The 23,221-nt window shown below is 40.5% G+C and overlaps 5 protein-coding genes across 6 annotated transcripts; 2 read left to right on the top strand and 3 right to left on the bottom strand.

Moving 5' to 3' along the window:
• Positions 1 to 292: 292 nt before the first annotated feature.
• c21h18orf32 (chromosome 21 C18orf32 homolog) lies at positions 293 to 1,584 on the bottom strand. Its single transcript, XM_086188439.1, has 3 exons — positions 1,438 to 1,584; positions 762 to 980; positions 293 to 659 (listed from the first exon to the last, which is right to left on the bottom strand). The coding sequence occupies exons 2-3, from the start codon at positions 942 to 944 to the stop codon at positions 594 to 596; spliced, it is 249 nt and encodes an 82-aa protein (XP_086044565.1). The 5' UTR covers positions 945 to 980; positions 1,438 to 1,584; the 3' UTR covers positions 293 to 593.
• rad1 (RAD1 homolog (S. pombe)) lies at positions 1,115 to 4,940 on the top strand. Its single transcript, XM_086188438.1, has 7 exons — positions 1,115 to 1,601; positions 1,881 to 2,082; positions 2,155 to 2,263; positions 2,626 to 2,783; positions 2,866 to 2,966; positions 3,308 to 3,406; positions 3,717 to 4,940. Exons 2-7 carry the CDS (start codon positions 1,888 to 1,890, stop codon positions 3,892 to 3,894), a joined length of 840 nt encoding a protein of 279 aa, XP_086044564.1. The 5' UTR covers positions 1,115 to 1,601; positions 1,881 to 1,887; the 3' UTR covers positions 3,895 to 4,940.
• Positions 4,309 to 7,553, bottom strand: brix1 (biogenesis of ribosomes BRX1). Its single transcript, XM_086188437.1, has 10 exons — positions 7,358 to 7,553; positions 6,988 to 7,099; positions 6,828 to 6,871; positions 6,472 to 6,542; positions 6,339 to 6,388; positions 6,187 to 6,260; positions 5,940 to 5,990; positions 5,741 to 5,842; positions 4,989 to 5,117; positions 4,309 to 4,818 (listed from the first exon to the last, which is right to left on the bottom strand). Exons 1-10 carry the CDS (start codon positions 7,505 to 7,507, stop codon positions 4,573 to 4,575), a joined length of 1,029 nt encoding a protein of 342 aa, XP_086044563.1. The 5' UTR covers positions 7,508 to 7,553; the 3' UTR covers positions 4,309 to 4,572.
• A 282-nt stretch (positions 7,554 to 7,835) lies between these two features.
• Positions 7,836 to 12,600, top strand: dnajc21 (DnaJ heat shock protein family (Hsp40) member C21). Its single transcript, XM_086188434.1, has 12 exons — positions 7,836 to 8,242; positions 8,617 to 8,710; positions 8,835 to 8,958; positions 9,136 to 9,267; positions 9,392 to 9,696; positions 9,779 to 9,939; positions 10,646 to 10,739; positions 10,925 to 11,098; positions 11,192 to 11,240; positions 11,358 to 11,497; positions 11,766 to 11,850; positions 11,979 to 12,600. Exons 1-12 carry the CDS (start codon positions 8,146 to 8,148, stop codon positions 12,132 to 12,134), a joined length of 1,611 nt encoding a protein of 536 aa, XP_086044560.1. The 5' UTR covers positions 7,836 to 8,145; the 3' UTR covers positions 12,135 to 12,600.
• On the bottom strand, positions 10,883 to 23,214 carry agxt2 (alanine--glyoxylate aminotransferase 2). Of its 2 annotated transcripts, none has more exons than XM_086188435.1 (14): positions 21,937 to 23,214; positions 21,052 to 21,140; positions 20,733 to 20,923; positions 20,512 to 20,635; positions 20,332 to 20,426; positions 20,136 to 20,229; positions 19,171 to 19,264; positions 17,837 to 17,937; positions 17,529 to 17,621; positions 16,186 to 16,318; positions 15,416 to 15,504; positions 14,952 to 15,101; positions 14,007 to 14,105; positions 10,883 to 13,933 (listed from the first exon to the last, which is right to left on the bottom strand). In XM_086188435.1, exons 1-14 carry the CDS (start codon positions 22,031 to 22,033, stop codon positions 13,832 to 13,834), a joined length of 1,551 nt encoding a protein of 516 aa, XP_086044561.1. In that variant the 5' UTR covers positions 22,034 to 23,214; the 3' UTR covers positions 10,883 to 13,831. The 2 variants fall into 2 exon arrangements, with proteins under 2 accessions (XP_086044561.1, XP_086044562.1); XM_086188436.1 differs by having other exon boundaries at positions 19,171 to 19,241; positions 20,357 to 20,426; positions 21,937 to 23,201.
• Between the last annotated feature and the right edge of the window lie 7 nt (positions 23,215 to 23,221).

The following is a 23,221-nucleotide window of genomic DNA, read 5'->3' as shown; positions in this document are numbered from 1 at the left end:
ATAATTCTCATCCAAGACATTTGAAAAATCTGAGACAGTTTAGTTTACAAACACCCTTCCGAAAAACTTTCAATGCTTTCTCTTCCAGTGTGAAACACATGAACCATGTCAGTCCTAACAATTGTAGCTTGAAACTGTCAGATCTGCCAAGAAGCTGTGAAATCCAGGTCCCTCTTGCTGTCATGGATCAAATCCATTTACACATGTATGACATTCAGTATTTCAATAATGTCAATACCACAACCATAGATTTCTGAATGACAACATGAGAAGAGAGCCAACTAAGGAATAGAATAGAAGGTTTAACACGGGAGTAATAAATGTGCACTTTTTTTTATTTGAAGAATTTATTGATATTAAGCGTGACTTAGAAAACAGTTCCATCGAGTTTGAACATTTGATGCAGTAATTCAATGCATGAAGTTATGATTAACTATTAAAATATAGCAACATTAATTTCTGAATGTTACTGTAATATATATGGAATTAAAAAATAAGGTAAACATAAAGAAAAAATGATAAATTAATGTATAGTTTCTCTATACCCAGACATATTTACACTTTTGTAGAAGCAAACCAATCATTTATACACATCAGTCTGTCTTCTTATCAGTGACTGTAGTGGATCCATTGGCAGTGGCATCACCATTGTGTCCAGGCTGAAAGATATGAAGAATCAAAATAATTTAAAAAAGCAAAAACAAAAGCATGCTGGTTTGTCACTTTCAGGTCAAGTGACACATTGTCATTCTTCAACCTACCTCTTTATAAGTCCCATTACTTTTTTCATTAACTTTCTGTTCAGTGGTGCCAGTCTCCTGGACTGCTTTTTTGGTCCAGAAAGTATTAATTATAGGTGCAATTAAAGGATAGATGAAAGGCTCCAGGAACCTCTTGTAGACCCATAACAGGACAGGAATGACAATACAGGGAATGCACACCATCACTGCGGTTGAGATACGCTGTCCAAAATGACAAACCTGCAGCACAGAAACACAGATTGTCAAGAAGGTGGTAACGTGAATTCTTCTTATGACCACAGGAGGTGTGACACTTGAACCACGACTTTTCCAGACGCCCGCCCCCCGCAAATGAACTAACATTAGCTCCTGAGCAGACTAATAACAGGCTTTAGCTTAGCAACGCATTTAAAACGCAAACGTCAGTCTGCCAAGGCACGACAAGACGAGCTGACGAAAGAAATATTCTCCAGACTTTCAGACTGTTTGGACGTTAACTTGTCTTGTGATTGAGAAAAGAAAAATGATCACCACAAGCACACCAGCTCGCTGCTAGCTAACATTAGTGTTTGGCTAACACTAGCCTTCTTCTGTTGCTGTTTGTACAACTTAACAGCTGCGGAGGACTTCATCAAAAAAAAAAAAAAAACAATAACCATTTTCTGATTATGTAGCTTCATTGAATAACGACTCTCACCTCTGTTAATCACAAGAGTGCTGCGGCTCTACGTCGAAATATCTGGAATGTAGGTGACATACGCAAGAAGTGCTTCCGTAGAAGAAGACGAGAAGCGGAAGTTGTGCCACAACGGGGCGCCTCTCTTCAGAAAGCACTGAATGGATCCCTAAATTATCAACTTTGTGAGTGACTGTCACATTCTCAACTTTGTTAATAGCAATATTCTGAAAGCTTATTCACCTTGTTTATTATGTCATTGCAGCTAACCTTTTACGTTCTTTTGATTTGATGACGCAGTCAGGCTAAAACGAGGTTCCTAATGAGATAACAATATTAGTTATGTGTCTGTTTTGGACAGTTTATTGAAGCTCTCTTCCTTCGTCTGATGAATGTTAAAATAGCATCATTGTTGTACTCTACGTTGACACATTTGCTGTATTTCTTGTTCCTTTTCATTTCAGCGCTACGATGCCTCTGTTAACGCAGTCTGAGGCCGAGGGTGAGCTGTACGTTCTAGTGGCCAGTTTAGACAATGCTCGCAATCTTTCTAACATACTGAAAGCGATCAGCTTTAAAGACCATGCCATCTTCACCGCAACACCCAACGGTCTGAAAGTTACTGTGGAAGACTCTAAAAGTCTACAAGCCAATGCGTTCATCCAGGTGAGCAGATAAAGTCCTGTGCCTCATATATTTAAGATACTCGCAATAACGGATCTTTTATTGTAATTTCAGGCTGATATCTTCCAAGAGTTCACTATTAAGGAAGATTTGGTGGCGTTACAGGTCAACCTCACTGTTTTGCTGGATTGTCTCAGTATCTTTGGAGGAAGCACAGTACCAGGTAAATCAGCTTGTGGTGCCAAACAACAACTTTTGGAATATGTGTACGTCATCGTAGGCCGCACTGTGGCCTCACAGCAAGAAGGCTGTACGTTCGAGTCAAGCACGGGATCTTTCTGTGTGGAGTCTCCATGTTCTCCCTGTTCCTGTGTGGGTTCTCTCTGGTACTCCAGCTTCCTCCCACAGTCCAAAGACATCAAGAGGGTCAAGGCTGATTGATACTCTAAATTGACCGTAGGTGTGACTGTGAGTGTGAATGGTTGTCTGTCTCTATTTGTTGGCCCTGCCTCTCACTGGAAAGCTGCTGTGGTAGCTGGATGGCTGAAAGTCATCTTCATCTCCCTGCTCTGTCACAAACCGCAGGAGTGTCAACAGCATTGCGGATGTGCTATAAGGGATATGGTTACCCTCTGGAGCTGTTCCTGGAGGAAGGTGGCGTGGTGACTGTATGCAAGATCAACACACAAGAACCAGAGGAGCCAATTGACTTTGAGTTCTGCAGCAACAACGTCACGAACAAGGTGGAGGAGGAACAGCAATACATGTTCTCGCTGTTCTCACTCTCGATAATGGATCACTGACTATTTCTGGCTCTTTTTGAAGGTGATCCTGCTATCAGAGAGTCTGAAGGAAGCCTTTTCTGAACTGGACATGACCAGCGAGGTGCTCCAGATCACCATGTCCCCCAACCAGCCTTACTTTAGGTGTGTTGTTAATGCTTTTTCTCCTAATATACTGTTCTTACATCAGTTAACTTTCACCTAACTGGTGTCACACAACAGGAAGTATATTTCATGAGTAGTTTTATGCCACTGATATTTTTAATGCTACTATTTGTTTTTGGTGTTCCCAGTAATCAAAACTGTGCGACACTCAGAGTGTTTCTGTTGGATTTAAACAATTTTAGTATAATTTGGCTTAAGTTTGTGATGCTAAAACACAAAGTTATTTGAAATTCATTCAACTTTTTGTCAATGATCTTTTTTCTTCATGCTTGTTCTGTAATACCGGTTTATTTATTTGACCAACTTGTTCTTTTCTTGAGGCTGTCTACATTTGGGAACTCTGGGAATGCTCATTACGATTATCCCAAAGACTCTGAGATGATGGAGCTGTTCCGCTGCACCAAGACACAAACCAACAGGTAACCAAAGTCCCAATGGACGGATCGAGAGAAACAGACAATGAACTCCTACACCCACTACATTGATTTACTTCATTTATGAGTTCCCCTCAAGACACCCAAGGACACTAAAAATCCAATAAATAGTACGACTAAGAAATGTTGAATTCCTCCTTGGATACTTTGACGCACAAACAGCTCAAGTGAAATGATATTGCTGTGTTCCATGAACTTGTTTCATCAAGATCAGTTACTGAGCCAGACTGCTGAATAGCAGACGAGTTGAATATTTGTTTCACGTCTGGTATTTCCACACTCTGCCTGTTCTCAGGTATAAGATGTCCCTGCTGAAGCCGTCCACCAAGGCTCTGGCCCTGTCCTGTAAGGTCTCCGTGAGGACGGACAGCCGGGGCTTCCTCTCGCTGCAGTACCTGGTCAGGACTGACGACGGACAGATCTGCTTTGTAGAATACTACTGTTGTCCAGATGAGGAGGTGGAGGAGCAGTGATGATGATTTCAGTCAGAATAGTATTCACGCTGCCGGCGACTTTACAGTGGAGCTCGTGTTGAAGCACTGGATGATGAACATTGAAACAAGATTTGGCAAAACCAACACACTGTTCAGCACTGTCACAGTTGAGCAGCGTTTCTGGAAAGATTTTTCTGCCTTTCACTCGAACCCTGGGATGGACAAGTCAGTGTGAGCAGAGAAAGTGCCGGACAATCGTCCCCACTTACACTGGACCAATATGAAGATAGTTGAGTTTTCCCTCTGGAATTTCTCCATTTTGCTGCCTGTCAGCTGGTTCTCTTCCAGTGTTGTATTAGTGCGTCCTCATCTTCTCCTGTAGCTCAGTGCATGAGCTATCATTTGTTTATTATATTGCTTTCACATCACACTTTGTTGTAAGAATGCATCAAATGAAACTGGATCATTTTATTTCCATACATAGAAAAAAAACAAACTTAAATCACATTGAGCTTTTTTTTGTGTGTACAATGCTGAAATATTCGTTACAAAAATGGTTGCCAGTCTGTGAACCAGGTTAATACACATTTACATTTTCCTTCTCGTATCTGTGATTATTAAATGACAGTAAGTTGCAGGCAGTGTCTTAAGATGACTTCCCCAAAAAGTTCAAAATATCGAACCTCAGACCTGACAGCACTGATGTGTATCATCCAGTTACCTGCGTGACTGCATCCTCTGTCTTTTGAAAGCCTTGTGTTTGTTCTTCTTCACCACTTTGGGTTCGGGTGGTTCTGTCTGAATGTGAATAGGCTTTTTCTCTGCTGGGGTGATGAAGACGTCGGCCGTCACATCTTTGACTACATCCTGTTTGGCTTCTGTCTTCTTCATCTTCTGCATCTCCTTCACCATCTGCTTCTCGCGCACTCTGGCGGCGGCTGCCAGGCGTATCTCCCGCCGGTGCTGGTGGAGTGTGAAGAACAGTGAGGAAGACATCAGGAAGGAGTGTAATGCAGGTTTTTCAAGCAACCGCATTCAATTTAGAGCTGGAGGGTGGGAAGCCAACACTACTGACCTATTAAACTAAAAATTAAGTTTACATGGCCGATATGTGCAGAATGTTTCATTTTTACCACGTTAGGAGACAGGAAGTTGGGGTTTTCAAACAGCGTTGGTCCTCCAAAGCTCCCCTGGAAGAGCTTGATGAGGTTGAGAACAAACCGAGGTCCAATTTCCACGAGTGAGGCGTCTTCCTCGATGATCTGAGTCAGATGTAGAAATTACATAGAAACATTAGGTGAATTTTAGAAGAAACAAAACACAGTTTTTTGGGAATAGTGAACATTCTTAATGTAAAATGAGAGTTGGTGCGACAGGGGTGACCTATTTTTGTAGCACAGCTGGATGTTCACTTGACCAAAAACCAATTAAACTATTGACAAATGTTTTATGCTGCACAATTTGTTCAGCAAAATAATCTGAAACGAACAACCTACAGTTCTTGAAGTGTAAACGCAGTAGTTAAGAGGTACAGGGCTGAGGTTATTCAAACAGCGAATTACACTCGACATGTGATTCAAACATGACAACCAGCTTGGTTACGGGTGTGATGATGCTACTTGTCTACTGCAAACTCATTACATTTAGCCACTTGTTAGCAGTCACTTATTCTATTTTCACTGACGTATTTTATGCCATTAATGCGAAGAGAAAAAAAAATCAAGCTTGTGTGACCCACAGGTTTTATTTCAGGTACTGAACTGAAAACCCATTGACTGTGAGACAAGTGAACTGGATGACAACAATAGGTCGACAATATTAAAATTAGTTTACTTTTTAGGACTCATTCCTGCGTTATTCTAGTCACAGAGCAGAGAAACATCACCTGGTAGTTCCGAAACCATATTCTGTTGTCTGCGATTGCGAATGTGATGACGTGGTCGACGAACGGCTGACTCTTAGGGTGGTAGCGTGGCGTGGAAAATGTCTGCAACAAGAACATGTCAGCGGTCTCAGATTTCATTCAGTAAAATCACTTCTATTAGTGGGCGGGAATTTGTGTGTCCTGTTTGATGGAAACACACCTGGATGAAAAGCTCCTTCAGTAAAGCATAGTGGGGCTCGCTGTCAAACGTCTGTAGGAGGAAACGGACAATAAAACCACCTTTAAAACTGCTTCACAGATCAATCAGCCGTCAAGTGGTAACTGCAAATGACTTCAACATCGTGAGTACAAAGACCACAAAGATTCAATAATTTTGCCTTTGGATCATGTTAGATTTAATCAGTGATGAGGTTTATAGATCCAACTCTCCAGTGGCGCCTGCTCACCGGATCAAACGACAACAGTGGCCTGGATCCTTTGAGGCAGTTTCCTGTCATCTTGAGTTCGGCCAGTGTGTGAACTGGGGAGATTATGAAAATACAGATCACTTCTTGAATCTGCTTCACCCTTTAAGACAATAAAACCAGAAGAAACTCACTGTTCTGAACCAGAAATTTTGCAGAGGGTCCATGAGGGCTGTTGGCAATCCTGCAGAACAACAAGGTGAATTCATTCACTGGCTGTTAAGTCTAAATTGTGTGAAGAGAATACGATTCAGAGAAAATAGTCACCACATGTAGAGGTCCTGCTTCTTCTTGGCTTCAAAAAAGAGGCACTTGTTGCAGTTTTTGATTTCACACACCTGTAAAATAATTTTCATCTTTATTTCTACTTATCTCTCAGGATGTGATGATAAATCACTCCGTGTCAAATTTACCAATTCAAAAATAAACAATTAAACCTTATTGATACAGTATTTAAAAATTGCCTATAATGTGCCATCATTTTAAAAGCCCCACAGCATGTTTCTTCTGTCTTCTCTTCCCCACAGTTCTGCAGTCAACTTTGATGCTTAAAAATGATTCGATGTGATTTACACCAATATTTATAACATAAAACTGTCCAAAATGAAAGTAAACAGACTCACCTCATTAACAACAAACAGTTTGTCTTTTCTGTCCATTTTTGTATCTAAATAGCAGAAAATGTTCTTCAGATTAGGACAGTAAAACGGGATCGACTAACAGGTATAAGTTAAGGGTCAGTTCACACGCTTGTATGAATACATATAACTGTGTGGCACTAACCTGCTTTCGAATGAGGCAAAATTGTCCTCAAGTCCTGCATCAAGTGTCTTGTTCTGAAGTTGATGCCCCTTGAGGAGAAAATGAGAACCCTCTCCTTGTTGGTCCATTTGCCCTGTTAGAGAGATTTTATTCAACGGAACATGAAAAGAAACTACGACACATTTTTATCGAAGAATGGAAGCCTTAGTTTAAATTACCACTAAGTTAAATGTATGTCACACTGCAACTTCAATTTAAAATCGCCCTTGTCATGAAAGAGATGATTGCTGTTTGATATATAACAAAAACACCATTCATATGAGAGTGTGTATATGGCGCTAGCTAATGCTAACCAGCTGTTTGGGGGCAAAAAATAAGCTCAAACACTCACCATTGACACCGGTGCTGGGATTGTGATTTCATTTTTCTGTTCCTGTCCGGTTTCACCAGGTGGTTCACTTTCGTCTGCGACAAATTTGAACTTCTTTGCTTCTGTTTTAACGGCAACCTGTCCTCCACGTTTTCTCTTGAACGTCGACATGTTTTTACCTCCACACGTCTCGCGAAGCTCTCTCAATCTCACGAGAGCATCTCATGTGAGAATAAAACAGAGGAAGAGAACTCCCCCGGTGGCTTGGTGGTAGTACTGCAGCTAAATCTATAACATGTGGCCCTGATGCTACTTATGACAGATATTATTGTTCATCGTTTCTTTTATTGTTGGATTTAAACAAACGTTTCTTTGCCAATATAATATATCCGAATAATCATTACACAGTTGACTGTATTGTCTGATCGCTCACCCAGACGATGGCGGTAATACTACTAAAAGCTGTTTGACAACTACCACATAAAACCAGGAGAAGAAAAGGAAATCTCGCGAGATTAAGCGGCATCTAAGCCTGACATATCCATAGCTTGTGGTTTCGTTAAACGAGCGTAAAACACACCTTGTGTTGAAACTGTTCGCTTGTAATGAATAACATTTCACGTATTTAATTTTGTTACACCAAAATGCCAGAGTGTTGTTGCCAGCATGTGAGCAAGTCTCGATAATTTCACGTTGAGACGTTGCCCGGTTTGTAGCACACTGCCGTTCCCTAAAAGCTAATGATAGCATCGGCCGGGACAAAGTAAATATTTACTGAATATTATTGCCTGGTTTTGGTTATTTTAACAATGAAGTGTCACTACGAAATATTGGGAGTGAAACGAGACGCGGGAGAAGATGACTTGAAGAAAGCGTATCGTAAATTAGCATTAAAGTGGCATCCAGGTAAGTCTGGTGGTCATTCTAACTGTCCTCTATGTAACCGCTACAGCTGTACTGTTTTGGCATTATACTTGTTGTATATTGTAGTTATAATACAGATAAAGCCTTTCAACATATCAAAAGCGACCGTTTATAATCGCTTCTAATGGTGTAACATCATTTCTGTGACCTAAATTTCTTCAAATCCAACGTAGCCTATTCTGGAAAATGGGCCACTAAGTATGTGGTGGTGAACAGGAAATAAACCTATGACTTTCGCCTCTCAGTGGGAATATCTGAATCTCCCTGTCTCAGGTTGAGTGACCTGATAGGTTTTCTTTAAATGACAATTACATGTTAATTTCACTCATGCGAATATTTCTTTCTGACATTCCCAGATAAGAACTTGGACAATGCAGAAGAAGCAGCGGAGCAGTTCAAGTTGATTCAGGCAGCGTATGATGTCCTGAGTGATCCCCAGGAGAGAGCTTGGTGAGTTCTAGTTTATCTCACGCGCTCATTACTCAACAGCACCAGGCCTCTCACAGAAGAGCTTTTGCTGGTTGATGATCATTTACTGATGTATGTGAATGTCTCTGCTTGCTGTGTTTGGCAGGTATGACAATCACAGGGAGGCATTGTTGAAAGGAGGATTGAGTGGAGACTATGAAGATGACAGCATTGACCTGCTGCAGTATTTCACAGTCACCTGCTACTCAGGATATGGAGATGATGAGAAGGTTTGTGGTCACATTGCTCAGTATTCAAAGGAAACTACTTCAGCTGGCTATGAAGGCATGGTTGTGTGAACGTCATTGTAGATAATCTCTGATTCACAGAGCTGTTTTAGAAAAAAAAAAAGTTCCAGGATTTGATGAAACCCGCATTTCTTTATTTGATCCACTGTCCCTCTGTAGAGCTTCTACGCGGTCTACAGGAATCTTTTTGAGTCAATTGTTAAGGAGGAGATGGAGCACAGCAAGGTGGAGGATGAGGAAGAGGAGGAAGAATTCCCTCCATTTGGTGATTCACAGAGTGACTATGACACTGTAAGCCAGCATCACACTTGTCCCTCTGTTGTCTTTAAAAATTACACAAGTTATTTAAATGATTTTGATATCTCTGAATAAAACTGAAGTAGGTTTGTGTACTTTACCTGCATCTGTGTCACAGGTAGTACACGTCTTTTACGGCTACTGGCAGAGCTTCTGCACTCGTAAAAACTTTGCCTGGAAGGAGGAATATGATACCAGACAGGCGTCTAACCGCTGGGAGAAGAGAGCCATGGAGAAGGAGAACAAGAAGACCAGAGACAAAGCTAGAAAAGAGCGAAATGAGCTGGTGAGACAACTGGTGGCTTTTATCCGTAAGCGTGACCGGCGAGTCCAAGCCCACAGGAAGCTGGTGGAGGAACAGAACGCTGAGAAGATCAAGAAGGTGGAGGAGCTGAGGCGCAAGCAGAAGCTCAGCCAGGCCAAGTGAGTTGGAAATGGTTTATCGGGTAAATCTGACTTTTAATTGTTTCTTGCTCTTAATTTATAAACTTCATATCCACTGAAGACTAGCGGAGGAGTACAAGGAGCAGAGCTGGGCAGCCATGTCGGAGCTGGAGAAGGAGCTGCAGCAGATAGAGGCTCAGTACGGGGAGGAGTTTGGAGATGCATCGGACAGTGAAGAAGAGGAGATGGAGATAAAGGAGAAGACCAGTGAAGAAGGATGGGGTCAGTGAAACATTGAGTAATACAGTATTTCTTCTTCTGTGGTTGGGCAATTGTCTTTTTGTATCACCCATTCAAGGCAATTCATTTGGATTTGCCTGATATGCCTGCTGTTACTGTATTATTCCTGAGGGGGGCAGCAGAGGACCATTCTTAGAGCTTTAGTCTTTCAAGGTGAATCTCCCATCGAAATACAGGTTTAGTATCTCTTGCAGTTCTTCTGTACATTTATAAGGTTTCATGGTGCTAACATCTGAAGTCAGTGAGGAGTGTTGGGACGTGACAGCTTCAGTTCACCACATCAGCGTGCAGCATTTATTCATAGTAACGCCAGTACAAGAAAATGTCAGTCAGGTTGAGAACGAGAAAGTTCTGATTGTGCCTTTATCTACTTTTATTTTGGTGAGATTTCATCAAGAATGGCTAGTTCAGAGAGGGATTGGGAGATTTATTTTAAAATTATATTTCTTGATTGTCATGTTTTAAAAATGTCCTTAAAGGAGTCAGTTTAATATTTGCACTTACCATGGAGAGGGACATCATTCAACGACCATCTTTGCTATAACATGTATTTTTCTTGAGGATTCCATATGGAGGAAAATTTGACTGTCAGTGAAATATAACCAAGTATTGTTCTTATTTTGTTTTTACGGTGTTTGTCATCGTATTTCATTTGGATTCATCCCTAAATCTGATCTGATCTTCACAGATGGAGAACAAGCTGAAGTAGATGAGGAGGCGATGGACTACTACGACGGTCTTTACTGCCCAGCTTGTGATAAATCTTTCAAATCAGATAAAGCGTAAGTGTAATTCATCCGAGCTGCATGCTAACGCACCCTGCTAGTTGTTTCATGAACTCACTGCAGTGTAATGACAGGAGGTCTGATGGCCTGATGGTAAAAGAAATGTAGTTGTCATTGTAAATATCAAAGACTTCATTTTATTGACTGTTATACCTTTCTTTTTTTCTCTTTTCTCTCCAAAGTATGAAAAATCATGAGAAGTCCAAAAAACACAGAGAGATGGTAGCATTGCTACGGCAACAGCTGGAAGAAGAAGAAGATTCTCTTGGTTTGAATGAGAAAGAGACGAGAGAGGGGGAGGATGAACAGGACAACAAAGAGGAGGAGGAGGAGGGGGAAGACAAGCCACGACAAAAGTACGTAGCTGGTGAAAAGATTATTACTTACGCCTGGTTGTCAGAGAGGTTGGAATCACATGACTCATTGTATTTCTATAATCACCCACACAGGCTGTCCAAGAAACAGAAGAGGAAAAAGAAGCAGCAGAAAGTAGTTAATGTGAGTGAGAGATGTTCTCGTAGTGGCTGAACCTGGATCATCTCTCTCTCTCTCTGTGTCTCTGAAGTTAACAAGCCTCCCTAAGAACATTCTCTGTCCTGTTGTGTACTCAATCAGAGCACTCCAGAAGAGGAAGAAGAGGAGGAGCAACCAATGGTGGCCAACTGCGGTGAGGATGCACCTGAAGATGCCACAGAGGCCGCAGACCCCACCGAGCCTGAGCAGCAGGTTGATGCCCCGCCCACTGAGCCCAAAAGGTCAGTACACATTTATGACTCCTGGACTTTAAGTGTTCGTCTCAATGTGCACGAGAAACTCTTACAATTTCACCAATGAATGGAAAAACAGTCCGATACTGTTAAAACTGATATGTCATTCTACACAGAGAAGCTAAAACATTTGAATGTGGGAAAAAGAAGAAGAACACATCTCTGACTGGAGGGAGATTTTTAGAACGTACTGGTGTCGCACGCCCTGCGGTTTAGAATGTTCTGTTCATTTATCCACCCTTCTTTTCCTCCACAGCTCTGGGAAGACAAAGACAAAGAAGGGAGGAGGGAAAGACAAACCAAAGATTGTCAAGTCACTAACAGGAGAACAGTTTCCTGAGGTTTGTATAGTCAAATCTGTTGTAGTTGTGGAGGATTTTATAATTTAATTACTTAATCACCTCTGCTCATGTCCATTCACCCATTCTTGCATTATGATGTCACATATCTGTGTCTCTACCTACTGAAGGAGGTGGCCCTCCGCTGTGTGACCTGCAATAACGAGTTCAGCTCTAGAAACAAGCTGTTCGACCATCTGAAGACCAGCGGTCACGCCTCTGCTCTCTCCTCCAACCCTTACAGCTCCGTGAGCAGGAGCAAAAAAGACAAAAAGAAGAACAGATAACACACATCAGTCTGAGTTGAGAAGTCTCCTCAACGGAGGAAATAAATGGACTCGAACGGACTCAATTAGCTAAGTGATAGCGGATTGTTTTTTTTAATTTGTTGCAACATATGTGTGAGAGAACCTTCCAGAGACATTTTTTAATGGCTGCCATAAAACAAATATTATCTGAGGTTGTGCTGATGAGCTTGTGACGCTCTACTGTTTCAAAAAGTCATATCTCGGACATAACTGAAGCCTACGAGGTGAGCTCATTAAGTTCTGCATGTTGACATTCAGTAATAATTTGCATTCATTCTTCAAGTGACTGACTATGTCTGAGAATAAATTATGTTTGTGTGTCTGTTGAGACCCTGCAACTTTACTCATGCCTTGCCAATGAAACAGAAGATGTACAGACAGTAATGTTATTCAGGAAGATCATAGACAATCAAATTCAAGGATTATTCAATAAACTTACATGAAAAGAAAGATCCTTAACAACATTGTTGAAAAGATATTCTTTCTTTCTTTCCCCCGTCGTCAAAATTCATATCAATCCTCATCAGTGTTGCTGACAGCTCCGAGAGGCCCGCTTCTGGTTTGGAGTGTTCTGCTTCTGTAGTCATCGTTCTCAACTTTTCAGTATTACGCAACAAGATTATTAGCTTTAAACATGGAAAAACCAAACTTGTATTCAATTTTTTTCAAGAAGCTCATGAATAAACCAATAAGCTGTCAAGACCATTTAATAGTGAACCAAGAGGGCTGCAGTGACGACTGCGGCAGCATCAGTGTCAAGCTGACATGATAGCACACACTGTTCAGGGAAATGTGTGCACCAAAGGTCATGACAGGCCTTCCACTGATATTTAAATCTGAACCATCGACTGCATAATCTCATTATTTTGACAAAACAATTTTACCTTCCCCAAATAAAGGGACTCGTCTACTATCATAAGATAATTCACATAATTAAATTGTCCAGGGTGAACCCCACCTCTTGCCCGAAGGCTGCTGGGATAGCCGCCCGCCCCCCGCGACCCTTAACAGGATAAGGAGTAGAAAATGGATGGATGGATGTTTATCATTTGTAATCGTGTGCCTAAATAAATCATAAATTGTAAAACAATGTACAAAATTGACCATATTTAACAAAAATCAAAAGTTATGAGGTTTCAAAGAACATAAGCCTATATCAAAGTCGATCAATAGACAATTTTCTCAAGGAATCTGAGTGGAACCACATATACTTTTTTATATTTATGAAGTACATTTCCATGACTTTCCAAAACTTTCTGGCTTTTGCTTTTTCTTTGAAGCCTCTTCCAGGTACTTTCATGACCGTGTGAAGCCTAATTAGAGATACATATTGCGTTAAAGGAATAGTTTGACATTTTGGGAAATTCGCATATTTAAATTTTCAAAAATAGTTTCATGATTTCCAGGCCAATAATAGTACAATGAATACTTCTTGTGTAGTGTTCACTGTCACTGTGAGAAAACTAATACATGTCTTCCCAAAATGTAAGTTCAGTAAGAAGTAAGTTAATGTAAGATAGGTTTTTCTCTAGGTTGCTCTGATTACAACATTGCTAAACTATCTTTTATAATCTCATAGTAAATGCAAAAACAGAGGTAGTCTTTCTCCCATCCCTGATACTGACATTTTTAACATAGTAAAGGAAGAATAAAACCAGGTCTCCAGGTTGGGTCCTTCATCGTCTCTCCATGTAGTTATGGACCGACTTGTTAAACACTGCCAGGAAGAAATCGGCGTCCTCCATCGTGATGCACATGGGGGGTTTGATTCGGAAGGTCTAAAGCAGAAGGAAAGCAAAAGTGAGAGGGAAAAATTCTGGAATGCCAGAAACTACAGGTGCGAGTCTTTACCTGTCCATAAACTCCTCCCTTCCCTATCAGGACACCCATGTCCTTGATGTCCTCAAAGATGTCACTCATCCCCTGAGGGGACAGAGGTTCTCTGCTGGCCTGTGGACAATACAGAGGACTTAAAAGAGAGTTGGGTCACGCTAACCATGGTGACCACGGCCAAACTGGCTGTCCAACACTTAATGAAAAGCTACTAAGACTCTAACATCTACAGTAACTGCTGAGTGACTTCGCATAGGATATTAGACAATCAAGAGAAGAGGAAGAAGACCAAGGAGAAGACAAAAATAAAATAAGGTGAGAAAAAAACAGGATGGCGAGGGAAATCATAATATTAGGGAATTTAATTTTGAGATTCTATGCTGTTCTGCTGTATATACATCTGTGGTGTTTATTGTCACACAAGCATCTCTATCACTTTTACCTTTACGAGGACGATACCCACGTACAGTCATGCCATGCACAGCAGGTGTGTTACAAACGTCTATTAGTTTGCTGAACAGTGAAAGCTGCATTATTGTATGAGTCAGATAGACTCAGACACAGCAGCGTATCAGGCCAACAGCAGAATACCCACTCTGATGATGATTGACTGTGCCATTATTTATAGTATTCAGTGTCATTTCTGTTCCAGTGCTTCAATAATACAATTATCTACAGAGTACTTGTTAAAAGTTCAGTCTGTACTACATCAAAGTGGTAAAGTAAAGATTGTTATGTTCACAATTACAGATGGTCACTGCTGCTCCAGCTAATGGTTAACTGGGACACCGCTGAACCATGTCCCCAGGAGACACAGCACACACACACACACACACACACACACACACACACACACACACACACACACACACACACACACACACACACACACACACACACACACACAGGCACAAACACACACACGTTGTGGAGGCATGTGAGGTAAGAGAAGAGATGAGTTACCTTGTCTTTGACCATCTCCACACCGATTTGCAGGCCTTTTCCCCGCACGTCACCGATAATCTCGTACTTGTCTCTGAGTTTGGCCAGCTCTGTCATCAGATAGGTGCCCACATCCAGACTGATCTGCTGTGTGCCGTCTTCTTGGATGGTCTGAGGAATGACAACGTCTTAGCCATGTTTGCCTCATAACTCCACGTTCTTGTGTGATTCGTTTTAAACAGGTTTCATACATATTTTTATAAAATGAAATTTTAAAAAGTTTTTAAAAAAAAAAGCATTTTTCTGGCAAAATTAGCAATAGTATTGTGACATACAGGCATAATACCTTATCATGGGGCCTCACTATGACGCTAATTTAAATACTTTTCCAGGCTTTTCATGATGGTATAAACCCTGTTTCTCAAGCAGCTCCATCAGTGTTTCATCAAATTAAACACTACTGATATAGAAAGGTAAATTCTTACATCAAGCACTGATGATGCAATAGCACAAGCAACAGGATTCCCTCCAAAGGTATTGAAGTGGACCCCTTTGGCAAATGAGTTGGCGATTTCTTGAAAACACACAAATGAGCAAGATTAAAACCTGCATTTCCAAACACATCCAAATTAAATCCACAGACAAAAATATACGTTTCATGCATTACAAATGATCCATTCACAAATATATATATATATATATATATATATATATATATATATATACACATAGGTCACTTCCTCAGCAGTTAAAGAGCAACCTGTGAGTGCTCACTGCCAGAAATAGATGCATCAAGACAAAAGGGGATATTTTTTATAAGGAAATCACTCATGCAGCATGTAGAATGGAGGTAGAGAGCTCATCTTCTCTACATCGTGCTATTTCATCAGAACAGAACAAATCTCAGTACAGTCCTCACTGGTACTGTTGTAGTAATGAGCTTTGATTCATTCAGCCTTTTAATGCCCTTTGGCGTGTTCTCTAAAAGCTACACAAGGACAACCGGCTTCCTTGTGAGATAAAAACTAAGTAACAAACAAAAACTCCTTCATTTAAATTCTCAACAATCCTGTTAAAAGTAAATATTTTAAATGTGGTCACAACTTAATGACATGCAGTAAGCAAAACTGAAACTGTGTTTTTTTTAACATGTTTGCCAGAAAATGCAGTACAATCGATATTCTGTTTTATTTATTCTTTACTCAGTAATTCAGCAACTTTTAGAAAGACAATTCAAGCAGATTTATGATCTCACCTGCTGTTGTAACAACAGCTCCCATTGGGAAGCCGTTACCAATGCCTTTCGCCATGGTAACCATATCAGGAACGACATCATGACCCTGGAAACCCCAGAAGTGGGTTCCTGTTCGCCCAAATCCAGTCTGAACCTACCAGGTGCAAAATGTTTATTTACCTATTTTTATCAAATGCTGTAATGTATCATAGAAGCTGCACTTGAAGCTGCAACAATCAATACAATTAACGTGAAAAACTGGTCAAATGCTGATTGGTGATGTAGTGATAAAAATAAATTGTCAACTGGCTCAAGTCGCTGCACTGTTTCAGCATCTGCCAGTTCAATATTGTGGTTTTATGTTACGTGAGCTTATTGTCACAGTCATTGTTCTCTATATCCTAATTTTCAGCAACAGCAAAGAGATGTTATCATCCAAAAAAATCGTTGTCAAAGCCCTCTGCATTAACGTCAAGTAGTTAGCAAGTAGCTAATGGGCCCAGCTGAGTATTTAGCAGCTTAAATATATGGATATTACTTGGGAAACACTGAGCTATCAGCCATGACTCAGTATCAGTCTGTATTCATCTTGTTGACTACCATCCATCCACCTTCTACCACTTAACCCATTAAGGGTCATGGGGTGCTGGAGCCTATCCTAGCAGCCAGGCAAGAGGCAGGGTTCACCCTGGATGGGTCACCAATCCATCACAGGGCCAACACATATAGACAGACAACCATTCACACTCACAGTCACACTTAAACACGCCCACATTGTAGGTCAGTTCAGGTGCATCCTACGGAGCAACCTACGGCCCACAATGCACCGCGGACTTCTTCTTCGTCCCCTAAAAACTTGTGGACCCGCAAGCCAAGTTTGCGCCACCAACAGTCTCCCATTCTTATGCAACACCAACATTTATAGTCATTGTTGATGACTAAAGGTGCGTTCACACCAAATGCGACACGGTGTGAATACACCTTTACAGGTGCATTAATGTGCTTAATAAAAAGTGACTGAAAGGTGCGCTCAGAGTGGAGTGCAGTACGAGAGTCAGGCCAACAGGTGGGGCTTTCGTTGGTACTGTCTACCTATTTGCGGTATCTGTGCTGAGCCGGCAGAGGTCGTGCTTCACCACCAATTTTCTAGGGTGTCCGAATGGTATCGCCATATTTAAGTTGTCGGAGTAGGCTGTAGCGGTAGGTCGTAGCAGTAGGACGTAGGTTGCTCCTTGGCAATTTCGGACGCAGCCAGAGCCCAAGAAGCTGCAGCAGGATCCGAAACAAACCACGCTGGACAGTGATGGCGGTGGGTTTCAATCCATGAGTAATAATGAAATATTTATCATAAAGATGGATCCAACCTCATCAGCAATGCAGATTCCTCCTCTCTCTCTTACAAGTTTGTAAGCCTCCTTGAGGTAATTTTTAGGGTACTGAACAGCTCCGCCGACTCCCTGCACAAACCAAACATTTTCACATTCACAGGAATGAAAATGGTGGGCTGTCAAACAGAGAGTATAATACTAGAATAAGGAGACTCTCTTTTGACTTCTGTAACATACAGTGAAACAATGTTCAGATATTCAAAAGCAACAAGTATAATCTGCATTTAAAAAGCTTTAACATATTAACATATAATATTTTCATATTAGTCAAGAAAATATAATACCTGTATAGGCTCCCCAAAGAAAGCAGCAATTTGACTGGGGACACTGGTAGCAAAAGTCTCTTTGAGCTGTCCAATATACTGGTCATGCGCCACACATGAGCCTGTGGGATTGAATCAGCCTGATTGTTATTTCACAGTGAATGTTATTAATGCATATGAAAGACCATAATGAAGAAAAGAAGTGTATTTGATTAATTTTGACAAAGGTATGCCAACATTTCCAATCCACTACCATTCACTGTCCTAAGCTAACTAGCAGTCAGCTTGTGTCTGTGGCTTTCAGCTCCCGATAGCACACACAGAGGAGAGAAGGTTTTCCATCTTCTTGTCTGACTCTGGGGAAGTTGGCACATGAGTCTACATCTCAGAAAGTTGGTGTGATCCTTTAAGTCTTATCCTGGGCCACAGGAAGGAAACCTCAGTCACATCATTCCCTCATAATAAAAATGTCAGTGAACTCTTACAAACTGCTGTAATGTGTTTAAAAGCACTTCATGGTCTTATTCCACTCTGTTTGTCTGACATTCTTGAAATGTCAAAATTCAGGCAGCCCCTCTGGTCATCCTCGTTGCTCCAAAAAGCAGAACAAAAACATTCGGGGCAGCAGCTTTTAGTTTTTATCCTTCAAGTGGTAAGAAGAGCCTGCCTGAGGATCAGGGAGCTGCTGAAACTATTAGTGTCTTGAACTCCAAGCTGACAAGTCTTGTTTTTGATTAGAAACTGACATTATTTTATCTTATTAAGTAGTTGCTTTACTCATATTTGAAGCACAATGCCATAATGCTATAACCTTACTCTGCTACTGTGCTCTCAGGTACATTACTTGGATACTGAAATAGGATTTTCTTTTGTGTAAATGGTCAAATAGATATGCTAAAAATACTGACCATTTCCAAGTAGATTAAAGCTCACACACCAAGCTAGCTAGTCTTCCTGAAAAGGGTAAAAAGTCAGAAGAGGTAAATAATCAACTGTACAGAGACTTTGAACTTTAAATAGAACACAACTTTTTTCTCATTTCCAAGGATACAACTGACCTATCTTACCCTCAAGACTTTTAGAGTCCCTCAAGACATAAATTGCAGAAATTCACTGCAGAAAAAAATGGAATATTAATCTAAACCAATTAAAAAGTTATAAAAAAATATTGTGCACACTTTTAATCTCAACATTTGAATGTCAGTAAAATGAAGGTAAGTTTCATTTAAAGCAGACACACTGCTAATGAAATCACAATGCTTAATCTTGCAGATAATGTGTGTTAGTTTGTCTTTTTATGAGAGCAAAATTGACAACCTGAGTGTACTGAGCCATGGATGCTTGGGTTTGCGTACCTTGGGTACAGCCACATTTTCTAATGGTCTGCACAGGAGAGTCCCTACAGTGGCCTCCTCCCCATGGACCTCTGAACACATCAGGACACATTGTCTGTTTTAGGGTAGAAACCTTGTCAGCCGAATCAATGTGACTGCAGCAGCCACTCGTAATGAACACTCCATAACATCCTGAAACCCTAACAAACCATTATCCGCCTTCAGCTTTCTCTTACCTACAGAATCATTGATTCTGGAACATCTGCTTAGGATGGCAGCCATTATGTGTATGTAATAACTGACATCCAATTACTGGCTTCCACTCAATCTTTAATCCTGGTTAAAGAACATGGCAATTTTTGGTAGATCCTTTTTCTTTGTCATCCTCCCAGAGCGAGACAAAAAAGATTGATACCCCTTTCTCCTAGGTGCATGTATTCTGCAGCTGAGACCCACAGAGACAGACTGACTGCTAATTAGCTTAGCGTAATGCATGAGACATCATTTATATCAGGTTCACCTCCTCATGCATTCTTACCCTGTCTGCCACGGTTAGCAGTAGCAATCACCCTTCTAGTCATCAACAAACTTTTTTCCCCTATTTTTACACCAAACTTTTGAGGTACTGTGTCAAATACCTATACCCACTCAGGAAAGTACTTCTGGTTATCTGTCTGATTCTACAATGACTTCTATTATTTTATATAAATATCATGAATGAAGACTGTTTGGGAGAAAAAGTGATTAGCTGACCTTTGACTGAGGTATGCTAACACATCCCATCTATTACATTCACTTTGCTAAGCTAACTAGCAATCAGCTGGTCTCTGTGTCACAGCTCTCTATTGCACACACAAGGGAAAGAAGGGGGTCAATCTTCCTGTCTGGCTCTGGAGAGGAGAGCAAACAAAAATATTTCCCAAAAAGTTGTTCCTCAAACACTAGCTTGAATTTCTATATCACCATGAAAATAAATCTATACCTACATTTGTGCAGCCCAAACCATTGGCAATGGGGTACTTGTATGCTGCATTTGAAGTAAGACCCATGGTCTGGGGGCTGCCACCATGATATGATCCTCTGGAAGTGAAAAATGCATTAATCAGAATTAATACTTTCTAAAGTTATTAAAAAGGAAATGAATACATCTTGATGGAAAAATAATACAAAAGAACAATGTACCGGAATGTGATGATGTCAAAATTACCAGTGTGAAGTCGAGCCATCAACATAGCCAGGTCATTAGCTTCAGAGCCGCTATTTGTCAAATATACAACCTGAGCAGGGAAACAGTAGATATTTCAACTTCAGACTACGTATTTATTCATACACCTGCAATTTTATCTAAATAAAATGCAGTACCTTCAGTGGATCGGGGAAGTAGGACGCTAGTTTCTCACAATACTCATGGAGAGGAGGATAAACATAGATGTTGGTGGTATGCCACAGTTTCTTTAACTGCTGCTCTGCTGCTGCTGTTACCTTCCTGTTCCCACAAATGTCAGGATATAAGAACACCAGTGATCAGCCGTTTATTAATAGCTGTATGTAACACATGCCACTGTAGGGGAAAAGGACCTTACGGATGGCAGTGGCCCACACTGACTGTAGCCACGCCAGCAAATAGATCTAGATATCGTCTCCCGTCCACATCCCACAGCCACTGCATGTAGCCCTGGTGGATGAACACTGGTTTCTTATAATAAGTAACCTTCATGGTCATGGGGTTGCAGTTTTGCCGGCGGATTTCCATCATCCGCTCCTTGGACATACCCTGGATGGACATAAACAGAGTGGGAGATACAATATAGAAAAACAAACTTTTTTTTTTCATAATTATTGAGCCAAAATATACATGGCATGGGAGCTAGCTGTGAAGAACAGACAAGCTGTAGCACTTACCGTGTATTCCTCTGGTTTGAAATTGCATTGGGGCATCTCTGGCAGGTCTGAAGATGGGATTTTTAGAGCTGATTTCTGACATAATGCACCTGTGAAATAATGATGACTGAAGTTCAAACACCATGATAAATGTGTGATAAATGAAAACAACGAAATTATATTAATCCGCGATTAATCTGCAGATTAATTTCACTAGTAATTCCTAGATGAATTCATTAGGCTACGAAATATCTAAAGAAAACTTCCTAGAGTGACACATTCAAAAAATTATTTTGTCTTCGAACATTAGTAAGATTCCAAAGACATTTTTTGTCATGAATGACATTAAAAAAAACTCAGCATATTGACATGTTAATCATTTATCAAAATAGTTGGGAGGTGATTTATTTTCTTTCAGTGTCCCCTTATTTAATACAGAGCGAGATTAGATTATACTTCAATTGTTTTACTCAATTTTCTTTCAATAAATTTAATGATTAAATCGTGGTAACTATCTAAACACATTCAAACGACCTTTGACCAATAAAGTGTCTGTGAATTTGTTTTTTTAGTTTTTTTTTTACCGAAATAAGACATAAATGCAAAATTACAAGGCTTTTAAATCGTTTATTTAGTGCACAGAGCAGTGGAGAGTCCAGTTACAGACTAACAGGATACTAATTTCAACTTTTACCCAACACATGGTAACGTTAGCTAGCAAGCTTTCCGTCATATCTTGCAACATTGCTCTTTAAAAAAATATTTTTTTCGTAATTCAAATCGTTAACTATTATTATCTAATAATTGGCAAATAATAATAATTATAAAAGAATGACCATAACAAACATAAAGGCTAAGTAGCACAAATCCAAGGTATGGGTTTCTTTCGTCTCCATGGTAACTCACCACTAGCCAAGTGGAATTTGGCCAGGCTAGACCGGCGGAAGGAAGGTCCCGGGAGACCTGTCCAACGGCCGCTTACACTGGACACGGCTTTGAGCATATTCGTAGGTACGGAAGAACAACTTTCCCTTTTCTCGCTGCTGACTGACACCAAACAGCGGCAGACCTGAGTGAAACTTCTTTTTCCTTACAAGTTTCAGAGGTGGGTGGATAGCGGACAGCCAATTACCCCGATCCCCTCGAGAGTAGCCCTGCTGTTACGTCACAGGATGCGTGCGCAATTATCTAAAATTAGACTTGGAAATTCGGAGAATTAAAACGATCCTATCCTGCATATTTTACGACACTTCCACTTAATAGACCTGAGGTGATGGAATTAAGTGGGTATTTTTCTGCTGTCCCAGTGAGGAAGAAGAGAATAATTCTTTAAGAACGTGTTCTATCAAGAAAACGTCCCTCAAGTGGAGAACACAAGGCAGTGTTCGCTGTTACCAGGGACACAGAAACCAGTTAAACGTTAGCTCTGCTATCGAAGAAACAAACAAAAAGGTCAAAAATTTGGCCAATGATGGATCTTTAATTGCGACCTGTCCAGGGTGTACCCCGCCTCTCGCCCGTTGACGCTGGGATAGGCTCCAGCCCCCCCGCGACCCTTAATGTAGGAATAAGCGGAAGACAATGGATGGATGGATGGATCTTTAATTGAATGTGAAGGCCCCACTGCCATGCAGAGGGAATATCCAGGTCTATGTGTCCCTATCTCTGAAAGTAATTACTGGAATGGAAGCATAAATGTCCTTAACTTAAGCCACAACAACAAAAAAACGGGGCTTTGTTTTGAAACGAGAAATAGTACTTTCACTCCAAAGGGCCTGATTAAACATCTGTTAAAAAAAAGATATGATTTTTTTTTAACCAATCAACAATAGTTATTGTTTATAAGCCTTCAGACAGATTTTAATTTTATTTTCTTACATTTAATATACTGTTATTTGATTGTTTCGAAAGAAATATATGAGATACATCCTAAAAAAAGGACAATTTATCACTGTTATCACAACAGAGACACAATTCTAATTGTATACAAATGGTGTCATCGTCTCTTTCCCATCCAAAAACCTTTTTTTAATGTGATCACTCAACATTTCAGTCATAACTTTCTATGCATAAAAATTGGCTCTGAATGAAAAACAGAGCACTACATTCAAACTGTCTCATTTTTCTTTTTGACACAAATCTCATTCGCATATATACACATAAATATATACATATATATATATATATATAT

Source organism: Aulostomus chinensis, chromosome 19 (genome assembly GCF_037954235.1).
Source record: "Aulostomus chinensis isolate RoL2024-O1b breed Wild chromosome 19, RoL_Achi_v1.0, whole genome shotgun sequence".
NCBI lineage: Eukaryota > Metazoa > Chordata > Actinopteri > Syngnathiformes > Aulostomidae > Aulostomus > Aulostomus chinensis.
Note: the sequence above shows the minus strand (reverse complement) of the source record. Positions and strands in the feature narration are given on the sequence as shown.

Bases quoted from the DNA above. Each gene is read 5' to 3' on its own strand.
- c21h18orf32 (XM_086188439.1), bottom strand. From the start codon at position 944: ATGGTGTGCATTCCCTGTATTGTCATTCCTGTCCTGTTATGGGTCTAC. The intron at 660-761 runs GTAGGTTGAAGA...CATATCTTTCAG, and splicing joins GTAATGGGACTTATAAAGAG to CCTGGACACAATGGTGATGC.
- dnajc21 (XM_086188434.1), top strand. From the start codon at position 8,146: ATGAAGTGTCACTACGAAATATTGGGAGTGAAACGAGACGCGGGAGAA. The intron at 8,243-8,616 runs GTAAGTCTGGTG...TGACATTCCCAG, and splicing joins AGCATTAAAGTGGCATCCAG to ATAAGAACTTGGACAATGCA. The intron at 11,241-11,357 runs GTGAGTGAGAGA...GTACTCAATCAG, and splicing joins AGCAGCAGAAAGTAGTTAAT to AGCACTCCAGAAGAGGAAGA.
- agxt2 (XM_086188435.1), bottom strand. From the start codon at position 22,033: ATGCTCAAAGCCGTGTCCAGTGTAAGCGGCCGTTGGACAGGTCTCCCG. The intron at 16,319-17,528 runs GTTGGATCCATC...TGCACCTGGTAG, and splicing joins GAATCTGCATTGCTGATGAG to GTTCAGACTGGATTTGGGCG. The intron at 15,102-15,415 runs GTAAGAATTTAC...GTCATTCCTCAG, and splicing joins TTGCATCATCAGTGCTTGAT to ACCATCCAAGAAGACGGCAC.
- brix1 (XM_086188437.1), bottom strand. From the start codon at position 7,507: ATGTCGACGTTCAAGAGAAAACGTGGAGGACAGGTTGCCGTTAAAACA. The intron at 7,100-7,357 runs GTGAGTGTTTGA...TCTCTCTAACAG, and splicing joins TCCCAGCACCGGTGTCAATG to GGCAAATGGACCAACAAGGA. The intron at 5,843-5,939 runs GTGTGTTTCCAT...TTCTTGTTGCAG, and splicing joins TGAAGGAGCTTTTCATCCAG to ACATTTTCCACGCCACGCTA.
- rad1 (XM_086188438.1), top strand. From the start codon at position 1,888: ATGCCTCTGTTAACGCAGTCTGAGGCCGAGGGTGAGCTGTACGTTCTA. The intron at 2,784-2,865 runs GTGGAGGAGGAA...CTCTTTTTGAAG, and splicing joins GCAACAACGTCACGAACAAG to GTGATCCTGCTATCAGAGAG. The intron at 3,407-3,716 runs GTAACCAAAGTC...GCCTGTTCTCAG, and splicing joins ACCAAGACACAAACCAACAG to GTATAAGATGTCCCTGCTGA.